The sequence below is a fragment of the Vicugna pacos genome, chromosome 22 (genome assembly GCF_048564905.1).
Source record: "Vicugna pacos chromosome 22, VicPac4, whole genome shotgun sequence".
Taxonomy (NCBI): Eukaryota; Metazoa; Chordata; class Mammalia; order Artiodactyla; family Camelidae; genus Vicugna; species Vicugna pacos.
In genome coordinates this window covers 30,108,466-30,129,475 of record NC_133008.1, presented here as the reverse complement: position 1 = coordinate 30,129,475, position 21,010 = coordinate 30,108,466, and the positions used below count along the sequence as shown (strand labels likewise).

The window sequence follows — 21,010 nt, the reverse complement described above, 5'->3', positions numbered from 1 at the left end:
CCCTGGCCGCAGCCTTCAGGCAGGGATGGGGGAGGTTCTCCCTAGCCCTCTCCATCTCCTGCCCTGCCCCCATCCCACATGTAAATCTATATATTTAGTGCGAGCTAGTCTCACTCTGAGGTTATGGCTCCTGGGGTGCCCGAGCCCCAGGCCCTGACCCGTCCTGCGCCAGCCATCATTGCCCATCCAAGGAAGGCTGCTTCCTCAGCTTAAATAACTTTTTTAAAATAAAACTGCAAATATAAATATCTTTCTTTCTCAAAAAATAGGATTTTTGCTCTTTTTTTTTTTTGTTGATTTTTACTTTTTTTCCCCGGTTTTCCTTTCACTCTCTTGGTCTCACCTCCTACAATCCAGGCTGCCTGGACTGCCTCGGTCCTGGGGGGGCCCTGGCCCCTGCCTCTGTCCCATGACCTGTGATGAGGCAGTCCCAACCACGGCCAGTGGGTCTCAGTAGTGCAGACTCCCCAGAAGACCCTGGAAGGGGCTGGGGGACTCCCTCCCCTCCTACCCAAGACACCCCCCCACCCCTTTAGAAAGAAGCAAAGGGACAGCCATGTACAAACAGGGTGACAAGACAGGATGGCCACAAAGGGCCTCCTGGGCAAGCCGCCCATGGGGGCAGACTTTGGTATGGCCCGGGGGAGCCCGCAGGGCACAGGCACAGGCCCACACCCGAGCCCGGCTGGGCCTGGTCCGGCACTTTACATTCACTGGTTTTTAATTTTTTTTTTTTTTTTTTGCTTTTTTTTTTTCTCTTAATCTCAAAAGGCAGGGTGGGGATCAAGGTCGGGGCTAGGCAGGTGCAGCAGCAAGGGTGCTAATCTCTCTCTCCCTGGTCCTGAAGGCTGGCGACCGCTCCAGGTGAGGGCTCCGTCCCCCACCATCCTGTCAGGGACCCCTGCCCCCGCCCCGGTGCGCCCCTCTGGAGCCCCCACCTGGAGCCCCCCACCTGGACCTCACTCTCGCACACACGCGCACACACATCCACACTTCACCAAGATGATGGAAATAACAATTTTGCTGTTTTTCTTTTTTCTTTTTTTTTTTGTACCAGGCAGTTAAAAAAACACCCCAAAAAAAGAAACCACAAAAAAAACCCCAAACAACCAAACAAAAAAACTTTTTGCTGTGTCCTTTCTGACCAGTCAGCACGTTCCCCTCAAATATTTTTGTTTGTTTGTTTCCTGAAACGCAAGAATTCAGCAGTATCTTTGGCAACACTTTATCACGACCTTAATTTAAAGAATAAAAATAAAATTGATCCACGTCTATATACAGTATGTGATTGCGCGGAGTTGGGAGACTGGGCTGGGAGGGCGCGGGTCCCGGCACTGGGCCCATGCAGATGCTGCGGCCCCCGGGGACGGGCTGGCGGGCAGCAGGAGAGGGGTTAAGGCGGAGTGGATGGGCAGGGCTGGCAAAAGCTGAGCGCAGAGCTAGGGGCAAGGGTTTAGTGCAATTCCCGAGGAGGTTTGTGTTAAAGTGTGCTCGGCGGGGTTCGGCCCTTGCCCCCGCCATAGTCCCAGAGGCCTCGATCCCCCAAGTTCGGTCGCCCCCACTGGCCAGGACGACAGCTGTGATTTTTTCAGTTGGTTTTATTGCGAGGGGGTGTATGAGTAGTGGGGAGAGGGCTGTCCCCTTGGGGAACCTCTCTGGGAGCTGGAGTTGGGTGGGGGGGGTCCCTGGCCTGGGCACTTGAGCTCTCCGCTCGGCCTCCACAGATGGTTCTCAGCAAGAGCTCGCCCCATGACGCTGGGTTGTGGACGGGGCCACCCGGCCCTGGGCTCCCCTGCCACCCCCCTCAGGAGGGGGGGTCCTGAGACATTTGGGGGGCTAAGGGCTCGGGGGGGAGGGGGAGAGCAGGAAGAAACAAAAACTATCCTGTAGAAACAATGATGAAAGTTGCCTTCTTAAAAAGCTTCCCTTTAAAACCAAGAAAAAGATGGGGTTTGTCACAGAACAAAGGGGCATGGGGTAATGGGCCAGTGGCTGGAGGTGGGGAGCAGGGACACCCCCACACCTTGGGTATTGACGAGGAAGGGTCTCAGCTCAGCAGAGTGTCTATTTACAGGGTCCCACACTAGGGTTGCATATGCGACAGTCGGGGAGTGGGGAGGGTGCCCTGGCCTCTGGCAACACGGTCTCCCTAGCCCTGGCCCCAATCCGTGGCCTGTGGCTCGGTCAACACCGGGCCTTTGGGGAGCCAGAGGCTGGGGGGGAGGCAGGTGCCAGCCCCCAGATTACAGTCAGTGCCTTTGAGTAAAAAGAGGGGTGTCGGGGAGGGTGTAAGGCCCTGGAGACGGGGCCCCTGGTCGCCCACCTCAACGGGGATGGCATATCCAAGATGGCAGCTCCTCGGTGGCCACAAGGAAGGGCGGCCATGTTGGAGGGCGGGGGACAGCGAGGGTAGGGGACAAGGGCAGGGACACAGGGTTGCTCTGGCTGGTTGGAAGGCCAGCCCTCTCTCGGGCCCATCCCTGAGCTGGGGAGTCGGTAAGGAGGGTCCCCGTGGACGTGGGTGGCCACTGAATGGCTAGCAAGTAATGAGACATCTCCAAATCAGAGCCCAAAAAAAGGACAGGACAGGGTGGGGGTGGAGGGGTTGGTGGGGACACGGCAGAAACACAAAAACCCCACAGTCCTGCCTGCAAGGCAGGCCCCCGTGGTAAAGCACAAACGCCTCAGAAGGCCTCGCCCTCGCCCTCGCCCGTGCCTTCCTGACCCTTCTCACCTCGGGGAACAGAAGTGGATTCTACGTCTGCAGTGGGTTTCTTTTTTTATTATTTTGTACAAAAATAAATTGACTTTTAGGAATTTGTTTGCTCTCTCTCGCTCTCTCTCGCTCTCTCATTTTTTTTTTGTCTTTTTGACTTTTCATAGAAGTTGGTTGCAACTTGTAAACATGTTTTTTAAATTAAGAATTAAGCTAAAGCGTAGTACCCGTTCTGTTACAAAGTGCCAAGACTTCTATTTGTGGTTGGTTGTCTTGTGTTTTTTTTTTTCTTTTTTTCCTTTCATTTTGTAAAATCTTGTTTTTATTGCTTTTGTGACATTGGAACTTCTGGACATTCTCTCCCCTCATCCCTGCCACCGTGAGACCCTGGGTTCCCTCTCCTCTTGGCTCTCACCCCACACTGTTGCCTGCTCCTCTGAGGAAAAGTATATTTCATATATATATATATATATCTATATATAAATTTTGTTTTTAAGGAGGAAGAGAAAAAAAAACCTTAAAAGTGCTTTAAAAAATTGGGAGAGGGCTAGGGGGAGGGGAGAGGGTGAAGACAAAAAGTTTCGAATCTCCAAACATCTCATGTGGTCTGGGGGGCTGGGGTCAGGGGATGAAGACAGGGGTGGCAGGGAGCCCTGAGCGGTGGCCCGAGGGTCACGCTGGGTCCTAAGTGCCATGAAGGAAGGCAGTGGGGACCCCGGGGAGCCTCCCTGGTGTCCCCCCACCTCGTCTTCCCCCCTTTCTCCACACCTGGAAATAAATAGATCTGTGTCCCAGTGGCCAGGAGACACGGGGGACCACAGGCAGGAAGGAATGGGAGGCGGGGAGATGGAGGGGGAGACCCCCACTTAGGAAGTGCCCTGAGGAAGGAGGGTGGGGGTGGGAGGACGGGGCCATTTTAACGTCCGCTCACAGCGGACAGAAATCATTTAAGGTCTTGTCTCAAAGACTCCTAGAAACCAGCGAGGAAAGGAAAGGAAAAGCCCATCCAGGTCCCCGGCCCCCCGAGGCCCCACTTACCCCTGCCGGGGCCCAGGGCCCCGACCAAGCCTCGGATGGGACCCCAGACCCCGAGCCGGCGGCGCCCGGGAAGCTCAGAATCCTTGTGTCCCACAAAAACCCCAAACCGAGCCCCGAAAGCCATCGTCGGGGTGGGGGGAAGAGGGGCTGCGGGTGGGGGTGGGGCGAGGGTCCCCGTGGAAGGAGAGAGCATGAAGGAGAAGAATCTGAGAAAAGCACTACCCTAGATTCTGTGACGCTTCATATATATATATCTGTATATATATATATATATATATAGATATAGATATCTGTATATAGATAGATTTTCTTTTTTTGTGTTTTTGGGGGGTGGTGGGTGATTCTCTCTCTCTCTCTCTCTCTCTCTCTCTCTCTCTCTTTCTCTCTCTCTCTCTCTCTCTCTCTCTCTCTCTCGGGTTTCTGCTTTCTCTTTTTGGTTTTCAGGCAAGTCCAGCCGCGAAGCTGCCATCGGCGGTGGCCCCGGCGCCCCCGTCGCCTCCCCCTGCGGCGCCCGCTACATTCAACCTGCCCAGGCCCTCGGGGCTGGCCTCGTCCTCGTCCTCCTCCTCGTCCTTAAAGTGCTTCTCCTGGCCGTTGCGCCGCGCGTCGGGCGAGCCGGGCGGGGCGGGGGCGCCGGGCGGCGCGGGGGCCCCCGGGGCGGGGGCGGGGTCGGGCCCCCCGAGCCCCCCGCTCCGCACGCGGGGCTTGCGGCCGCGGCGCGAGGGCACGCCGTTGCAGCCGTCTTTCTTGAGGTGTCTGTGCAGGTGGTCGGAGCGCACGAAGGTCTTGCAGCAGCTGTCGCACTGGTAGGGGCGCAGGCCGGTGTGCACGCGCATGTGGTTCTTCAGGTCGTAGTTGTGCGCGAAGGCCGCCCCGCACTGCTGGCACAGGTACGGCTTCTCGCCCGTGTGCTTCCTCATGTGCACCTTGAGCTTGTCCTGCCTGTGGGCGGGTCGAGGGTCAGCGGTCGCCCGGCTGGGCCCCCGCGGGGGACAGCAACCCCCCTCCCCGCCCCTGCTGGCCTGGCGCTGGAAACCTGGACCCTTGTGGAAAGGGGAGCTGCTGCCAGAGGCGGCCCGGGTGAAATGGGGCCAGCGGGTGTGGTTTCCCGTTCTGAGGACAGCACCAAGGGCCCCTGAAGGTCTGAAAAGACCCTTGGACCCTGCTTGCTGCCTGGTCTTGGGGAAACAGCTGAATCTCTCTGAACCCTTTTCCTTAACCACAGAAGGAGGAAGATAACAGGCCTCCCACCCCCACGGGCTCTGCTCAGTGGCAGGTGCATGCCTTCACAGCACAGGCATTTATCAAGCACCTGCTGAATACCAGACCCTGTTCCAGGTGCTAAAAATGCTACAGGGAACAATGCAGGATGCCAGAGTGGTAACAGAGAGGGTGAAGCTGTCCTGGTTTTAGCACTGCAAGTCCTATGTCCGAGGAAACCCTTCAGTCACTGAAAAACCTGGGCAGTCGGTCACAGCAGTAACCAAGTCCTCACTCTAGGGATCCCCCAAGTTCCCGCCAAGTCTCCATTCACCTCTGCCTCACTCTGCTCTGGCCACACTGGCTTCCTGGCTGTCACCCCCGCATGCCAGTAAGCACAAGCCTACTTCAGGGCCTTTTTAACATGCTGTTCCTGCTACCTGGAACACTTTTTTCCTCCCAGATCTTCACAAACTTCAGTCCAAAGGCGACCTTGCCAGAGAGGCCTTCCCACACTCCCCCATCTCTGGTCCCTCACGGCACCACCTTGTTTCTCGAGAGCACAGACCCAGTGTGATTACAGGGCCCCTCCCTGCCCATCTCACCCTACAGAGAAATGTGGACCTGGTTCAGTCTGGGGCTTCCAGCCCACAAAGCTGGTCACCATATCAGTCCTGGGCTGACTATGGCCCAGTTGCTGCTCTGTCCCCAAGCCCTTGGCTGTCCAAAGTGAGATGTGTAGGAAGTGCAAAAGGCACACCAGATTCTGAAGACTTCATCTGCTCAATGCAATGTAAAATATTCCACTTATAATTTTGCATATCAATTACATGTTGAAATGGAACTAATGGATTATGTAAAATTTGATTAAAATTACTTTCACCTGTTCTTTCTACTTTTTAAAAATGTGGCTGCCAAAAAACGTAAAATTACGGAGGTGGCTCACATGATATTTCTATTGCACTGCGCTGGTCCATACTGATTGGGCTGTATTCCTTTGTGGACTCCACAGGGCATGAGCAGGGACCTAGGTCTCCAGAGCTCTGGCTACCATCTGATCTGCCCCTTGCTGCAGCCTTTTGTGTGCCACTGAGCCACTCTGGGTCTCTTCCTTCTGATGCCCACCAGACTGAGGTTCTTCGGTGCCAAGACTGACAAACTCCTACTCATCCTTCAAAGCCCCACCTGAAATGCCCTTCCTTCCCCAAGAAGCTTTTCACAACCCCCAAAGACCTGACTGCCTCCCACCCTTGGGGCTTTTCCAAGTCCCTCCCTCTAGCACCACCCACACACAGTTGGTGTCCCTACTTGCTCCAACTCTTTTTATGGCTCCTTATTGTCCTGAGGATCAAGACCTGGCCCTTTGCAACCAGACTCTTGCCTATTCTCTGGCTTTATTACCTCCAAATGAGCCAACAGAACTCAAGCCACAATGAACTCAACACTCCCTGGATTAACTGGGACTGTTAACAACAAGGGGCAGCAATCACCCGGAGCTCCCCTTCCCCCAGCCTCCCTCAGAGCCCACTAACATGGTCTCCCAGCTGTCCTGCTCAGATCTAGGAGCTAGATCATGGAGGGGACGGAAGGGACTCAGACTGTTCTAGCACTAAACAGAGATTTCCCCAGCTGAGGCCTGGAGGCTCAGAGAGGGGAAGTGACTTGCCCTGAGTTGCACAGAGGGTTGGGGGCTGCGCCAAGTTGGGGTGGGGGTGGAGGCAGCCCCAGTTTCATCACCTCAAGCCCCGGCCCGGGTAATTATAGCCCCGGCCGCCACAGGCCCTGCTTACTCAATTCTCTAGTGTGACTCAGAGGGGCCCCTGGGCTCCCAGCCTGGAGGGAGGGGTAGGGGGCTGGGGCCCTGGGTGGGGGGCAGAGAAGAGCCAGGCGGGTGCATTGGAGGAAGGGGCCTGGCCTGGTGTCCTTCTCTATGCCTCAGTTTCCCTGACTGGCAAACAGGATCGGCCCTAGGGTGGGATGGCCAAGAGAACTCCAGCTCAGAATGAAACCGAGCCTGGGGGGGTTCAGTGGGGGTCACCTACAAGTACTCTGGCTTGCTGGGCCTCCATCAAGCTGTTCTTCCCAGGCCCAGAGACCCTTGAGGGTAGGACCCACAGCCATCCCAGACCCCCCATCTGGAGGAAGAGGTAGCCCCAAGACCACTGGCACCCTAATCTCACCAAAGGGAGAAACTAGACTGCCTTCCTCCCAGTAGCTGCCCTTTGCCCCTGCCTGGCACTCCTGGGCCCTGGAGTCCTGGCCACACCCTCCTCTCTTGGCCTGCTGGGGAGGGGGCTGGGGAAACAGGGTCGGGGGTCAGTCCCTAGATCCTGTCCCCATTGGGGTAGGGCCGGGAAGCTGGGACAATGGCTTCTTTCTTCAGCCTGGGTGGGCGTGGCTGGGGGAACCCCAGGGCGGGTGGGGGTAGGGGGTGGTGCTGAGTCATCCAGCCTGGCCAGGCCCCTGCACGCCAGCCCCCCACCCCCACCAGGCTGGCCCACAAGGCCTAGCCAGTTACCTCTGGACTCTTAAGACCAAATCACAAATTACCCCCAGCCTGGCCTCAAACTCATCCTGTCCAGGGACCAAGCCCAGTGGCTCCTGTGCTCTTTTCCGTCCACTGGCTGTAGCGATCCCCTAAGTGAACTGGCCTCTGGGCCTTTGCACTGACTGTTCCCTCTGCCTTTCTCTTTCCCTTTCTCCATGGCTCCCTCCCTTTCCTCCGTCAGGTCTCGGCCCCTGGGGAAGCCTCCCTGTTTAAGGCAGCACGAGCAGCCACCCCCGGCCCTGTTCTCTGCTCTCTTTTCCTCCCAAGCACTTTCCACCAACCAGTGCCATCAGTTCTGTGGTTTCATCTCGCACATGCTCTGTCACCCCCACGGGGATTTTGGCTTGCTTCTCCACTTCAAGAACAGGGTCTGGTACCCAGTAAGCACTCCATAAATGTTGGCTGAATGAAGCAAGTTCCCCAAGTGACACAATAACCAGGGTTCCCTGTTCGCCCTCTCTCGTGGCCCAAATTCTCCAGTTGGAACAGGAAGAACCACCCCGAGAAAAAGAAGAGCGACTCCTTGGGCCCTTCCTTCCAGCCTCATGAGGTTCAGCACCGCCTGGCACACTTTACATTTATGTGGTCACCTTGTTTAGGGCCTGTGCACCCCCTACCCACAGGCTCTCTCGACAGGCACACAGGGACGCCCTGATGGAGAAGGCGCCCTGGCAGGGCTGGGCAGTGCTGGTTTTACAAGCGCACAGGCACGTGTGTGGGTGACGGGGCAGGAAGCCCCCGCCACCCCCCGCCACCCCCTGCCACGGTGGCGCCGGCTCACCTGGTGAATCGGACTTTGCAGATGTTACACTCGTAGGGCTTCTCGCCTGTGTGGGTCCGGATGTGCCGCGGCAGCTTGCCGGCGCCCTGGATGACCTTCTCACAGATGGGGCACTTCTGGAAGGCCTTGGCCCGGATCTTCTTCTCCACCTTCTGAGACCAGGCTGGGTAGACGTCGCCATCGTGGGCACTGCTGAAGTACTTCAGGTAGTAGTCCACGACGCCCTTGTCATCAGCCCTCGACTCTTCGTCGCTGTCCCCTGCTGTCGCCGCCCCAGCCCGGCCCACAGACGACATCATCTGCTGCAGCAGCGTGCTGGCCGCCAGCCCGTCCGCATCAGCCCCGTCCCCGTCCTCGCCCTCAGCCGCGCCCGACAGGAAGCCCGGAGAGTCGCCTGGCTCGGGGGCCGCCTCCGACAGCGAGGCTGCCTCCTCCTCCCCACCTCGACTGTAGTGGCCATTCTGCGTGGCGGTGGACGGCGGGGCCACAGGAGGTGGGAAGAGACCCCCAGCAGGGGCGTCCTCGTCCCGCTCTGGCCACAGACCCGGGTTGCTGTCGCCCTCATCCCCATCCCCAGCTGGGGGCCGCTCAGCCGGGGGGCCCGGCCCGTAGAAGTCCAAGCCGTTGCAGTCGCCAGCAGCCACAGCAGCCACTGCAGCAGCCACAGCCTCCTTGGTGGCATCCAGGTCATCATCAGACGTGCCAAAGGCAGACCACGGGAACGTGGCGGCGGCGGCAGCAGCGGCGGCAGGCAGGCTATTCATGGGGTTGCTCTGGAAGAACTCGAGGTACTCCTTGGCGCGAAGGAGGTTTCGTTGATCAATTTGATCTACGAGGTCCAGCTGCCCAGCGTCAGCGCCCGCGTCAGCCGCCAGGATCTGCCGATCGAGGAGGTCGGCGCAGACGTGGCTCACGGCGGGGATCTCAAGTAGGCGGGCGGCGCTGAGGATGTCGCCCACGTTGGCCGTGCTGACGGTCAGTGTGGCCGTGTAGGCGAAATCCATGAGGGCCGTGAGCGCCTCAGCGCTGACAAAGTCGATCTCGTACACGTTCTGCTGGTCCACCACGGCGCCCGACGTGAACAGCTTCTTGAAGTACTGGCTGCAGGCAGCCAGCACCGAGCGGTGCGTGGGGAACTCGCGGCCCTCCACCAGAATTACCACGTCACACAGCAGGCCCTGCGTCCTCTGCTCGTTGAGCCCGCTCAGGATGTCACTGCTGTGGTCGGGGAACGGGATCCCGATGGGGCCGTCCACGCCGCCGGCCATCTTCCGCGCCGAGACCTGCAGTGCCGGGAGGAAGAAGCGGTCATGCGGGTGGGGAAGGGCCGAGCCAACTGGCTGGGGCGCGAGACCCTGGCAAAGTAGTGCCCCCCTGCCCCCCACACTCAGTTTTCCCAGCTCTGCACCAGGATGGTCGGTGTCTGCTTCTGCATCATCAATGTGAGATTATGCTGACAAAACCCAACTGGGCACTTCAGAGATGAACACCAGCACCCTCCACCCTTCACTAGGGGGCCCGCTGGAGTGCCCATCCAAGGGGCGATTTGAAGTGGCATGGGTGCACACAGTAGGTGTTCGATAAATGCCCAACACGAGGTGTTTCCCAATGCAACTGAGCACAGGCTTCTGCCCACGCTCTCTCTAGGAGGCCACAGCGACATAAAGCACTCACTGCGCGCTGTCGTGGCCGAGCACCCAGCAGTCCCACAGCCAGCACCTTCTCCGCTGCAGAGGTGAGAAAAGGGGGCTCAGGGAGTCCCAAGGCCCCACGGCTGCACCTGACCCAAGAGCCAATATCCAAGCAGAATGGCCATCCATTCCTGCCTGCCCCTCCACCTCCCTGACCTTCCCTCCTGCCTCCTGGTTAGGCCTAGTTCTCCTGGGGGGGCTTTGAGTCAGCAGGAAGGGGTGAGGCCAAGACCCAGGGACAGGGTTAGGGTCACTGGGGCTGTGGGCATGCCCCGGTGGGGTGGGGTGATGACTCTGCAGGACAAACCCCTTTCTGCCCTGCGGAGCCCCTAGGATGTGGCTTGGCCCTAGTACTGAATAATGAGGGAAACCGGACCACTGCCCACCGAAGCTGACCCCCCCTCAAAGAGTGGGGGTGCTGAGGGCCTCCTGCTCAGCCCTCTCCAACTTCTGGCCACCCTGCCTGCGCTGTTCAGCCCAGGACAAGGCCCTGCCATACTCTGGGCCTCAGTCTCCCCATCTGTTGAATGGGCGGAAGCCACTGGAACTACAGGGGCGGGGGGGGCTGTCTGTCCCGCCCCTCTCCCCCCCTCCTTTTTTCCGCCTTCCCCTGGGCTGTGACTCATCCACCCACTCGGGCGCTTGTGCAACCCTCTGGCTCCTGTCCCCACCACTCCACCCTCTCCGGGGAGAGCCCCCGGCTGCCCTAAGCCACCCAACACAACCCACAATCCTCTCGGCCCAGCCAGCCTTTCAAACCAGAGCCCCCGAATGCCTCTGGAGAGAGGGCCCAAACCAGATCTTTCTCAGCCTCCTAAAGACCCGGGGACCCCAAGCTGAGTGACCCAGCTCAGCTCTACCCTGATCCCTCCCGCTGCGTCTCTAGTGGGATGCAGGCGGTTGGCCCAGCAAGGGAGCTGGGGTTGGTCTGGGAGCCCCAAGGCCAGAGCAGGACTGTCCCGAGTCAGGCCTGCCCTGGGAGCGGGGTCCAGGCTGCGGGGCCGACACAGAGGCCTTTGTGTGGTGCGCAGGCGGGCAGTGCACTTCCCGGGACGCCTCTCTCCGAGGCCCGCCCTCTTTCCCGCCGACCACACCAGCTGCTCTGCTCCCCCCTCTGTTCCGCCAGCCCACAGTGGGAACGGGGGGCGGGGGGAGGCTCAGATGTGGCTGCTGGGAGCAGGAGGATGGGGGGGCGCGACCCCATCCGAGGCTCGGCCACGGGAAGCCTTGGCGGAGCCCCCTATGGCGGCTTCCACCCCCTGCCACCATCTGCCGTCTGGCCTCGGCCCCAGGGAGCAAGTGGGCAGATGGGACTCCGGATCAGACCAGCCTCCGCCCCTTCTCGCCCCCCTCCTCTGATCCAGGCCACCGATGTGCCAAGATGGCCACCCTGGCCCTGCTTGCCAGTGTCCCTCAGGTGTCTCCAGGGGCTTCTAGGTCCGGACTTGAACTGGTCCAGGTGACTCACCCCTCCCCATGGCCACTCTACCCCATCTTCCCACCAACACCGAGCCCACCAGGCCTACTTCAAGCATGAAGCTGCCAGGTGCCCACTTGTTGGAAGCCACCCAGCTGGGAAGGAACAAGCTCGGGCCTTGAACCCAGTACCCGGTCTGGGGCACTAGATGAAGCCCTGGGCCTGGGTCTCCACCAGCCAGCTGAGCAAGGCCACATGCAAAGAGCCTGTTGTGTGGGACAGCCCTTGAGTCTGGGCTGAGTCTGAGGGTCACGTCCCTGTCCTCTCCCAGCTGGGGCTGCTATTTCTCCAAATAAGCAACAGAGATCGTCCCCCAAAGGGCAAGGCCTGGAGAGACGCCAGCCAAGGACAGCCCCCGTGACAGTAGCATGATCCCCTACTTACAGACGAGAACACCAGAGAAGCTGGAATCTGGGCCAAGGGCGCCCAGCAAGGCTGATCCATAGGGCTGACCCAGGAGCTGATAGAGGCGAGAGGCTGGCCCCTGCCCCCCAGCCCTCCCCACCTGACACCTCCCAGCAAGCCACAGCCTCTTCCCTCCCTCTGGAAACTAAAATGGTCCTGCAGACACCTGACCCAGCCCTCTCTCCAGGAACACATGCCACCTGCCTGCCACGTCGGGCCACTGCCCCCACCGGGGCCTCTCAGGGCCCCCCCCCGAGGTGCGAGGTTGGGGAGGGAAATCAGGTAGGGTCCCGGCAATAAAAAGCACCGATTATGAGCACCCACTGTGCGCCATGGCATCTTCTAACCATGAGAGGCTTGTGGCTCCCTTCCTCGCTTTATGAGGCCCTGCTGGCACCTGACATCTAGTAGGTGCCCCCACACATGGCGGTTTCCTCTAATGACGGGCCAACGAAACTTCTCTCCTCCAGGAAGCCCCACCCCCACGCTGGCCTGGTCCCCACCCTCAACGGCCAGGGTCCCCTGAGCTCAGGCCCACACCCACCCAGGGCCCCGTCTTTCATCACAGCTCCACCCCCACACTCGCCTCCATGGGATTTCCGGGGCTGTTCGGTGCTGACTCGGCGGCCGGCCGAGGGGCAGGCCTCGGCAGGCTCCTCCTGGGCTGGAGGTGGGGCGTCCTCCTCCCTCTGGGCTGCTCCCAGGCCCCCACACCCAGTCCTCTCCCGAGCAGCGCACAGTAGGGACGCAGCAAATGACAGGACAAACCAAAGACCAAAGAGCTATGCGCTGGAGAGAGCCCACACCCAGTCCCACCCACTTCGCTGGCAGGCACACCCAGTACCAGGGGACCGTGCCAGTCCCACCTCCAATCTAACCTAGGGTCACCTGCTGCACCTACTTTCCAAGGCAGCGGGACCCAGGCCTGCTTTCAGCCCTCCCAGGAGCCTCCTCTGTGCCTGAGAGGTTTCAAAAACCAACTGGGCTCCTTTATTTTTCACCCTCCCCACTGTAAAGCCCTGGGCTTTACAGATGAGGAGAGGCTCAGTCAGGGAGGTGATGGAGACCAGAGTAAGGTCCCACAGCAGACCAGAGGCCAGGTTGGAACTCATGCTCTGACCTGAGCTGCCACCACTCAACTGCTGGAGATGCAGGGTGAGGTCAGAAGTGTCCTGACCTGGTGCTGGGAGCAGCAGGGGCCACCCAGGAAGGGCCCCGGGATTGCAAGGAGGGTACCCTGGGCATGCGGACAGCAAGGACAAAGGCCTGAGGGTGGGCGCCTGGGAGAGGGGCAGGGGGAGGAGGAGGCTGGGGACTCCCCAAGGTCAGGAGCAAGGTGAGGGCTGGGGCCAGGCCTCCTACTCCCAGCTATACTCCTCAGGAAGGAGGGGCGGCCAGCAGGAGGCAGGCAGGTAACTGCCACCCGACGCCTTCCTGAAGGAGTGTCTAGGGATGGGGGCAGCTTAATGAGGTCTTAAGGGCTCCCACCCCCACCCCCACTCATGGAGAGAATGAAAGAAACTAAATAAGGGACCTCTAACACCTACTGTGTGCCAGGAATGGCAGCTTGGGTCCAAATCCTGGCTCCTCCACTTCCAAGCTCAGTGACCTTGGCCGAGACACAGCACCTCCCTGTTTTCCTCAGGGGTTGGAATGGTAGTAAAGGATCCCACTATCGTCCATTCAACAAACTTTGGCCTAGGACCTACTGTATGCCAGCGCCAGTTCCCAAAGGCCCAACGAGACTGTTTACCCCCTCCCTTGTGAATTGGGGGACTTTGAACTTCACTGCTGAACATTATTTTGGGAGTCCAGTCCCCTTCCCACCTACTATGTGCCAAGGAAGTGTGTGGTGGGCCCCAGGAGGAAGCTGAACCATCATCTGGAGGGGAAAACCAGGCCCAGAGAGGGTGGGCAGCTGGCCCAAGGTCACACAGCATGTCTAGTGCCCAGGTGTGGCTGCCAGGCCAGCGCCCAGCTGCCCCCACCCCCTCCCAGCCTGGCAGCCTGTGTTGCAAGGTTGGTCCTGACGGGTTACCCCGCCCTGACCTGGTGCCAATCCCCGCCTGGCCCAGTCCCCGGCCCGGGGTTTAATGGGACAGGAATGTAGCGTCCTGATCGGGGGGTGGGGGGCACCAATGGCTCAGGGTGACTGCTGGCTGCCAGCTGTCAGCCTTCCCCCTGCCCGCCTATCCTCACAGGCCTCACTACAGTCAGACACCAGCAAGCAGGCCCTCGGCCATTTTACGTGTCCATTTATTGCCCTAAATGGGGAGGGGCTTCCTGCCCGGGCCTTAAAGGGCCAGAGGCAGGAAGGCTGCAGGCCCAGTGGGAAGTGTGTGTGGGGAGGCTGCTGGGGTGGGGATTAGGTCATGGGGATCCCATCTCATTCCCCAACTCACGGGTGGGGTTAAGGCCCACCCTGTTCTCACACTCCGAGTGCTGTCAGGGGCCAGGAAGTACAGCCCTGACACTAAGACCGGGTTCCAAGAGGAAGCCCCACAAAGAAAGAGCCGTTCTCGGCAGAGTTGGAAGAATGAGCTTCCCGTCACTGGGGGTAACCAAAGCCAGGCTTCACAGAATCCCATCACTGTCTACCCTGCCCTCAGCTCAGGTTGCACCTGCTTATCCAAGGCCTGGATGACCTCTAGGAGTCCTGCCCCTCTCTACCTCCAGACTGCTCCCTTCCTCCCCTGAGGCATGCTTGTCACCTGGAGACACCTGCACTACCACCCCCAACCCTGGCAAGTGGAGGGCTCAGCCTGGAAGCCCCAGATAAAGGGGTGCTCAGTCTACTGGGGCCCAGGGTCCCATGCCTACAAATCCAGCCAGTTCCCTCCCATTAAACACATCCTGATGGAAGGTGGGACCTGGCCTTGTTTTCCAGTCAAACCAGAAAGGCGTGGGTGGGGATGCTTCCACTGAGTGGCCGTCCACAGCCTGCTGGGGGGACAGATGGAGGGACTGGTCCTGTGGCCAGATTCTCCACAGGGCGCCTTCCGCACTTTGGTGCTCCAAACTCAGGACTCAGGCCCACAGGGCAGGGGCTGCTCCTCAGTGGGGCTTGGTGGGGGGCCTAGTCTTGATCATCTCAAAATGGATCCTCATAGCTTTGGGAGGCAGGGTCCGTAATCACTGCCACACTTTACAAGTCAGACAGCCGAGGCAAAGAGAGAGGGAGCAATAGCCCAGGGTCACACAGCAGAGCTAGATTTGAACACAGGTCGTCTGTCTGCCTCCATCTTGCCTAACTAGTCCTCCCAGGGCTCCACCCCCACCACCCCCAACATTGCCCCCAGGTACCAGCTGGGACTAAATCCCCCTACCCTGGGGGCCTAGAGGCTGAGGACAGCTTATTCTCACGCCTCCTCAGAGCTGCATGATGATGGCTCAGAAAAGGAAGAGGTTTGCCTTAGGTCTGGGGCAGGGCTGGAGCCTGGGGCAGGGCTGGAGCCTGGGGCAGGGCTGGAGCCCGGCTGACATCTGTGAACTCAGGGCATGAGGACAGGGATGCAGGAGGGGCTCCTCCAGGCCCTGACACCACACAGCAGTCACTCAACAAACATTTCTGGGCAATCACTGAGTAAATCCTCTGGACAACACTTTTGGGCTAAAGGTAATCTCCACATTGTACTGATGGCAAAACTGAGGTTGGCAGCGGGAGGTGACCTCCCTAGGTGGACCTCAGGTGGAGGTGAGGGCCGGGCTGAGACTGGACCACACTGGCCCCCACCCAAGCCTGTTCCTCTGGTCTCACTGCCCAGGGCTGTGGCAGGGCGGTTTATGGTCTATCAGGTGCCTGGAGCACAAGGTGACAGGTGGGAGTGCTGAGTGTGTGTCTCAGACACCGACTCCAGCAGAATCCCTGCTGTGCCCTAAGCTGACCCAGGAGCTTCGTCCATGAGGGAGGGAAGGAGAGGGGACACAGGTGTACCCTGCAGGCAGCACCTGGGGGGACCCTACAACAACCCCCTTTTACAGAAGGGCTCTGAGAGGCCTCGGGGCTTGTCCAAGGTCACAGAGCAAGTGGGCCGGCATTTGAAACCCCAGTGGCCTCTCTCCTCAGGCCAGCTCTGCTTCAGAAAGGATGGCTCTGAGTCTTGGCTCTGTGAGGTGACCTGGGTCTCCTCAGGAATAATGGGTCGTAAAACCCAGGGCCCTGCCAGTCTCCAGGGGCCAAGGTGCCAAGGGGCGGGGTTGCAGCTCAGATGCAGTGGGAAGGGCCTGCCTCTGAAGGTGAGAGGTAGGACTGAGGCTCCTGCTGTGTGACCTTGGGCACCTTGCTGGCCCTCTCTGAGCCTCACTGTCCTCTTTGGGCAGAGTTTCATAAGCCTTAGGCAGGTTCCATTTGGCCGACAGGTGCCTGCTATCAACCTCCAGGCCCTCTGGAAGACGGGTGGGCAGGCGCCCCTTGGCTGCGACACAGAGAGGACTTTGGACGCGTCCTGAGCTGGGAGGCAGGACCACAAGGGTCAGACCCAACTCTGGCTGGGTGACCTTGGGCTGCTCTGTGCTTCCCCCAGGCCTCAGTCTCCCTTGCCCAACACAGTATCGTTCTGAGGCTTGCTCTAAGGGCTGAGGCTCCACACCTGGGTTTGACTTCCCCTCCTGGCCTCGGTTTCCTCACAAGGCACTGGGGACTGCCACTGGCCCAACCAGCTATGGGTCAGAGGGCCCCAGGGAAAACAAAGGGAGGAAAAAAAACAACACAAGGACTAGCTACTGCCTTGGGATCCTTCCCCACTGGATGAAGCCTGAGCTCTGCCAGGCCTCAGTCTTCCACACCGAGAAAAGGGTGCATCTGTCGCCTGTAGCCACCCGCAGCTGAGAGTTACGTGGCTCCCCGCCCAGCCCAGGGTGCTGACTGGCCACCATGCAGCCAATCAGAACTGAATAATAAATACCCCCCCAAAGTGACCCACGAATTAAAATTTCAGTGTCCCCGTTGGCTCCTCTTTCCTTCATTAGGCATGCGGATCCCAGGGCTTCGCTCTTCCAGTCATCGGCTTCTGCCCCCCCTTCTCCCCCAGGCTCCCGTCTCCACAGCGATGGCTGGCGGTAAACAGAGCCCCGAGCCCAGTCGATAAGTGCCAGGCCTGGTATGCTCTAAAGGCCCCACCGGGGGTGGCCCTCCGAGAATGCCCCGTGCCTGGAGCCTTAGGGGCCTGGGCAGCAGCAGGGCCCAGCCTGGACTCCCCGACCTCTCCCAAGACCAACTCTGCCAATAGGAAGTGATCGGCTGGTCCTAGGAGGCCCCCCCCAGTGTGGGAGCGGCACACTCAGGGTTACGCCCTGGCCTTGTTGCAGGGGGGCGCTGACATGGAATCCCGGATGCCCTCTCCGGCCAGGCTTGCTCCAGGAGGCAGCTGGCAGGGAGCAGGGAGCAAACCAAGCCCGCCACCCATGGGTGAGCCAGGTGGGCACACCCGGTGGAGGGGCACCAACACCTCTCTCACTTCCGCTGCCTGGCTAGGGGGAGAGAGGAGTTGCCTACCTCCCCCTGCCACCCTGCCAATTGCTAGCTGCACTCCCCAAACATTTAGTGGGCACCCACTGGGTGCCCAAGCCTGGTTGGACAGCAGTCTCTTGCTGCGGTCCACTGGACTTCCTCGCCAGCCAGCCAGCCAGCCAGCACGGGCAGTGCTTCCCAGGACCTGCAAAGGCCTGGGCCCGGGGGTGCACTGGCCCTAGCGCTCAGCTCAGGCCCCTGCCCGGTTCCCAGGCCAGGAGCTGGGGGAGGGGGCCGGTTCCTAGGCCAGGGAGGGAGGGAGAGCGAGGGAGGGGCCGGATCCCACCAGCTCACCCCCTCCTCTGCTCGGGCTCTGGGTTCGCACGTGGTGGTGGCGTCAAGGGGAAGAAGGGGGGTCTGGGCCAGAGGAGACGGGGTCACGCGCTTTGGGGGCGCTGGCAGGGGAGAGAGTGCTCTCTGTCCCCTTCCTGGAGGCCAGGACCGGGCGGCCGCGAGGGCAGGGAGAGGGGCCAGGCCTGTCCCCCCACCCAGGGCTGAGTCAGGCCCGGGCGGGGGCAGGAAGCGGCCCCCTCCCCCGCCCCGGCCGCAGAGCGCGGCCCCCGCCCCGGCCCGCGGGCCCCCGCCGCGCCGCCTGCGCGGGGGCTCCTACCTCCTTCCCGGGGCAGCGGCGAGGGGGCCCAGCCCCGGCGGCGGCGGTGGCGGCGGCTGCGGCTGGGCTGGCTCCCTCCGAGGGGCCGGGAGGCGGCAGTGAGCCTGGCCCCGCGCCACCCCCCGCCGCCGGCGGCCAATCCCCACCCGGGCTGGGGGGAGGGCGATGCAAATTACCCCGGATCTGGGTCCGCCCGCCCGCCCGCCTCCCCCACGCCCGGGCCCAGTCTGCACTAGGCCGCGCATCCCCGGGCTCGCCTTCGCCGCGCGGCTGCCCGGGCCGCCGCCCTCCCAGGGGAGCGCCGAGTGGGTGACCCCCCCCCGGGGCGGGGGGCTGAGGGGAGGGGGGCTGGGGACGGTTACACAACCAGGCGGGGAGGGGCCCCGGGGCGGGGAGGGGGCCGGCCCGCGGGCCGCGCAGCCGGAAGCCGGGGACCGCCACCGGCCCCCGGCAAGGGGAGCCCGGCTCCAGGCCCCGCCCCCGGCCTGGCAGGGCCCGCCCCCAGGCCGCGCCGCGCGATCGGCCGGCGCCCATTGGCTCATCAGCCCGCCGCTCACCGCCCCTCCTCCGCACCGCCCCTACCCGCGGGCCGCGGCGAGCCGCCAGCGCGGTGCAACCTGGGACTTGTAGTCCAAGCCGCCTGCCACCTGCCAGCCGCAAGCGCAGGGGGACTACGATGCCCAGAGGCCCCAGCGGTCGCGCCCGCCCACCCGGACACCCCACCCCTTCCCCCTCCTTTGCAAAGCCCCCCTCCCTGTTTTTTCAGCCCCCTCCCCCCCATCCCCCATGGAGCTCAATCCTGGCCAACTCCAACGTATGCACGCAGCACCGAATAGGCCCCCGGGGGGCGAGAGCGCCCCCAGTACCCAGCTGCAAACTTAGCACGCGACGCGCCCCCCTATCTCCCCACGCCGGCTCCCCCCCACCCTCAATGCAGCCCCATTTCCCCTCCCCCTCTCCCCGCGCGCCTGGGAGCCCCGAAAAAGCATGCACCCGGGGGAGCTGCTGGCACACAAGCCCTTGCACTTCGCCCCCAATACCCCCTCCCGGACGGCACCCCCTCCCCGCGCTCAGGATCCAGGGCGCCTCCAGCCTCCTGGCAGCTGCCAACCACCCCCTCCTCTGAAACTTGCGGAACGTCCACGGCTCCCGGAATCGCCCCTTTCAGAGAGGGCAGGGGTGGGCGCAGCGCCCCCAGCCCGTCCCCGCCCTGCACCCCATGCTGGGGGCCGCGCCGGGCGCTGACTTACCTCGCGGGGCCGGGCCGGGGCCGGGCCAGGCCGGGGCGCGCGGGGCCGGGGCCCGGAGTTGGGACTGGACTCCTCGGCCGCTCGCCTCCGGGGTCCGCGTCTCGTTCTCCCTTCGCTGGCTCTCCCCTCGTCGCTCTCTCGCTCCGGCGGCGGCGTCACTGCCCCTACAGTAACTGTACAGTACAGCCAAAGCCCCGTATGATGCTCGCGACTCCCTTCCTGGTTTCTCCGAGGGCAAGAGGGGTCCTCCCTTGTCTTAAAGGTGCCGCAGCCACCGGCCCCCCCCACGCCCAGCCCGCCCCCCCCACCCCGGCCTCAGAGGCCAGAACAGGCTCGGCAGGTCCCCTCTTGCCACGTCTCTGCCCTCCCGTGGGGCTTCGCCCGCTGCGCCGGGGAGACCGGGCTGTTATTAGGTTTTGTCAAGTTGGGGGGGGTCCAGACCGCCCCCAGCGCGCCCCCCCTCCTCTGACCTCTCCGCCCCGCTGCGCGGCGCCGTGCCAGCCTGCCAGCTTATCTGGCCCCAGAGCTCCCCGGGGCGCGGGGGGAGCGGGCCCCCCGGGGTGGAGGGGGGTGGGGGCCTCCAGATAAACAGGCCCCCAGCCTCCGCGGAGAGGCGGGTGCGGGGGGGCGCGGGCTTTGCCCCCGACGCCTGGGGCGTGGCAGGATGGCAGCGGGGGCGGGGAAGGCTGTGCGCACTGCGAGGACCGACGCGGGCGTGGGTCGCGGCTGCCCCGGCTGCTGGGGGTGGGTGGGGGGCGAGGGGGTGGGGACCGCGGGCCATGCGCCCGCCCTCCCGGAGCCTCAGTTTCCCCAGCCGCGGAAGGGACCCGGGGGCGGGTTTTCGGATGACGGCTCGGGTCCGCTGGGCACCCGGGTCCCTAAATGAAACAGCCAACCTGCCCGCCCGCGATTATATAAAGGAGTCGCCTCCGCCCGCTGCGCCAGGGGCGTAGCGGGGGAAGGGGTTGGCGAGGGGCGGGCTGGGCTGTTGTTTTCCTGGCTTTCCAAGTTCCCCTACCCAACTGCGGGCCACTGGGCGGGACAGGGACCCGGCTGCGGACGCCTGGGTCCTGCGGTCCGCTCCCGCAAGGGTCTTCGTGGCTCAGGAGGGGCGGAGGTGGGGAGCGGGGAGGCGTTGCCTCAGCCCAACTTTTTTTCCCTGTCCATTTCTCCCACTTCCTCCCCGGTCGTGGGAGAGGTCCGGCGGGGGACGGGAGAGCGGGAGGAGGGGACGAGTGGTGAGAACAGCCTGACCCGGCCCGGCCAGCTGCCCGCTGCACACAGTAGGCGCCCGGGGAGGGCCGGCTAGTGCGATCAGCCGCTTGAGGGTCTCTGAGCCTCAGTTTCCCCTTCCTTATTCCCTTGGTCGGAAAGGCTGGCACCTGCTTCATAGTTGTCGTTTACTGCGCACTTCTAGAGTGGCTGGCTCTGTCCGGGGTCCTGTTTACCTCCATTCTAACATCTAATGCCATTATCATGATCATTCTTTATTATCATTATCATTTTTACCACCATTACCTTACAGGCAGGAAACTTCCACTGCCTTGGGTGAAATGCACCCAGTCTGTCCTTCTCTGACTTCAAAGCTTACTTCCCCCCCACCCCCCAAACTCCTGCCCTTTATTGCCTCTTCACACATGTATTAAAAGTGCCTTTCAACTCCCAACGGGTTGAATTGGCTTTTGTAATAATAATTGGCTTCAAGGGGAAACCCGGGAGGCCCCCAGAAGGGAAGTGACAGCCCCAGGACTTGCAGCCTGAAACCAGCCCCGGGTGAGTGGGAAG

The 21,010-nt window shown here is 61.6% G+C and overlaps 1 protein-coding gene across 5 annotated transcripts; it reads right to left on the bottom strand.

Annotated features, from left to right (window-relative positions):
• Window positions 1-717: 717 nt before the first annotated feature.
• On the bottom strand, window positions 718-19,513 carry ZBTB7A (zinc finger and BTB domain containing 7A). 5 transcript variants are annotated; one of them, XM_072947953.1, is made up of 4 exons: window positions 15,329-17,904; window positions 13,404-15,292; window positions 8,284-9,566; window positions 718-4,696 (listed from the first exon to the last, which is right to left on the bottom strand). In XM_072947953.1, the coding sequence occupies exons 3-4, from the start codon at window positions 9,549-9,551 to the stop codon at window positions 4,195-4,197; spliced, it is 1,770 nt and encodes a 589-aa protein (XP_072804054.1). In that variant the 5' UTR covers window positions 9,552-9,566; window positions 13,404-15,292; window positions 15,329-17,904; the 3' UTR covers window positions 718-4,194. The 5 variants fall into 5 exon arrangements, with proteins under 5 accessions (XP_072804054.1, XP_072804052.1, XP_072804053.1 ...); XM_072947951.1 differs by lacking the exons at window positions 13,404-15,292; window positions 15,329-17,904 and adding an exon at window positions 19,226-19,513; XM_072947952.1 differs by lacking the exons at window positions 13,404-15,292; window positions 15,329-17,904 and adding an exon at window positions 17,976-18,217.
• Window positions 19,514-21,010: the final 1,497 nt, after the last annotated feature.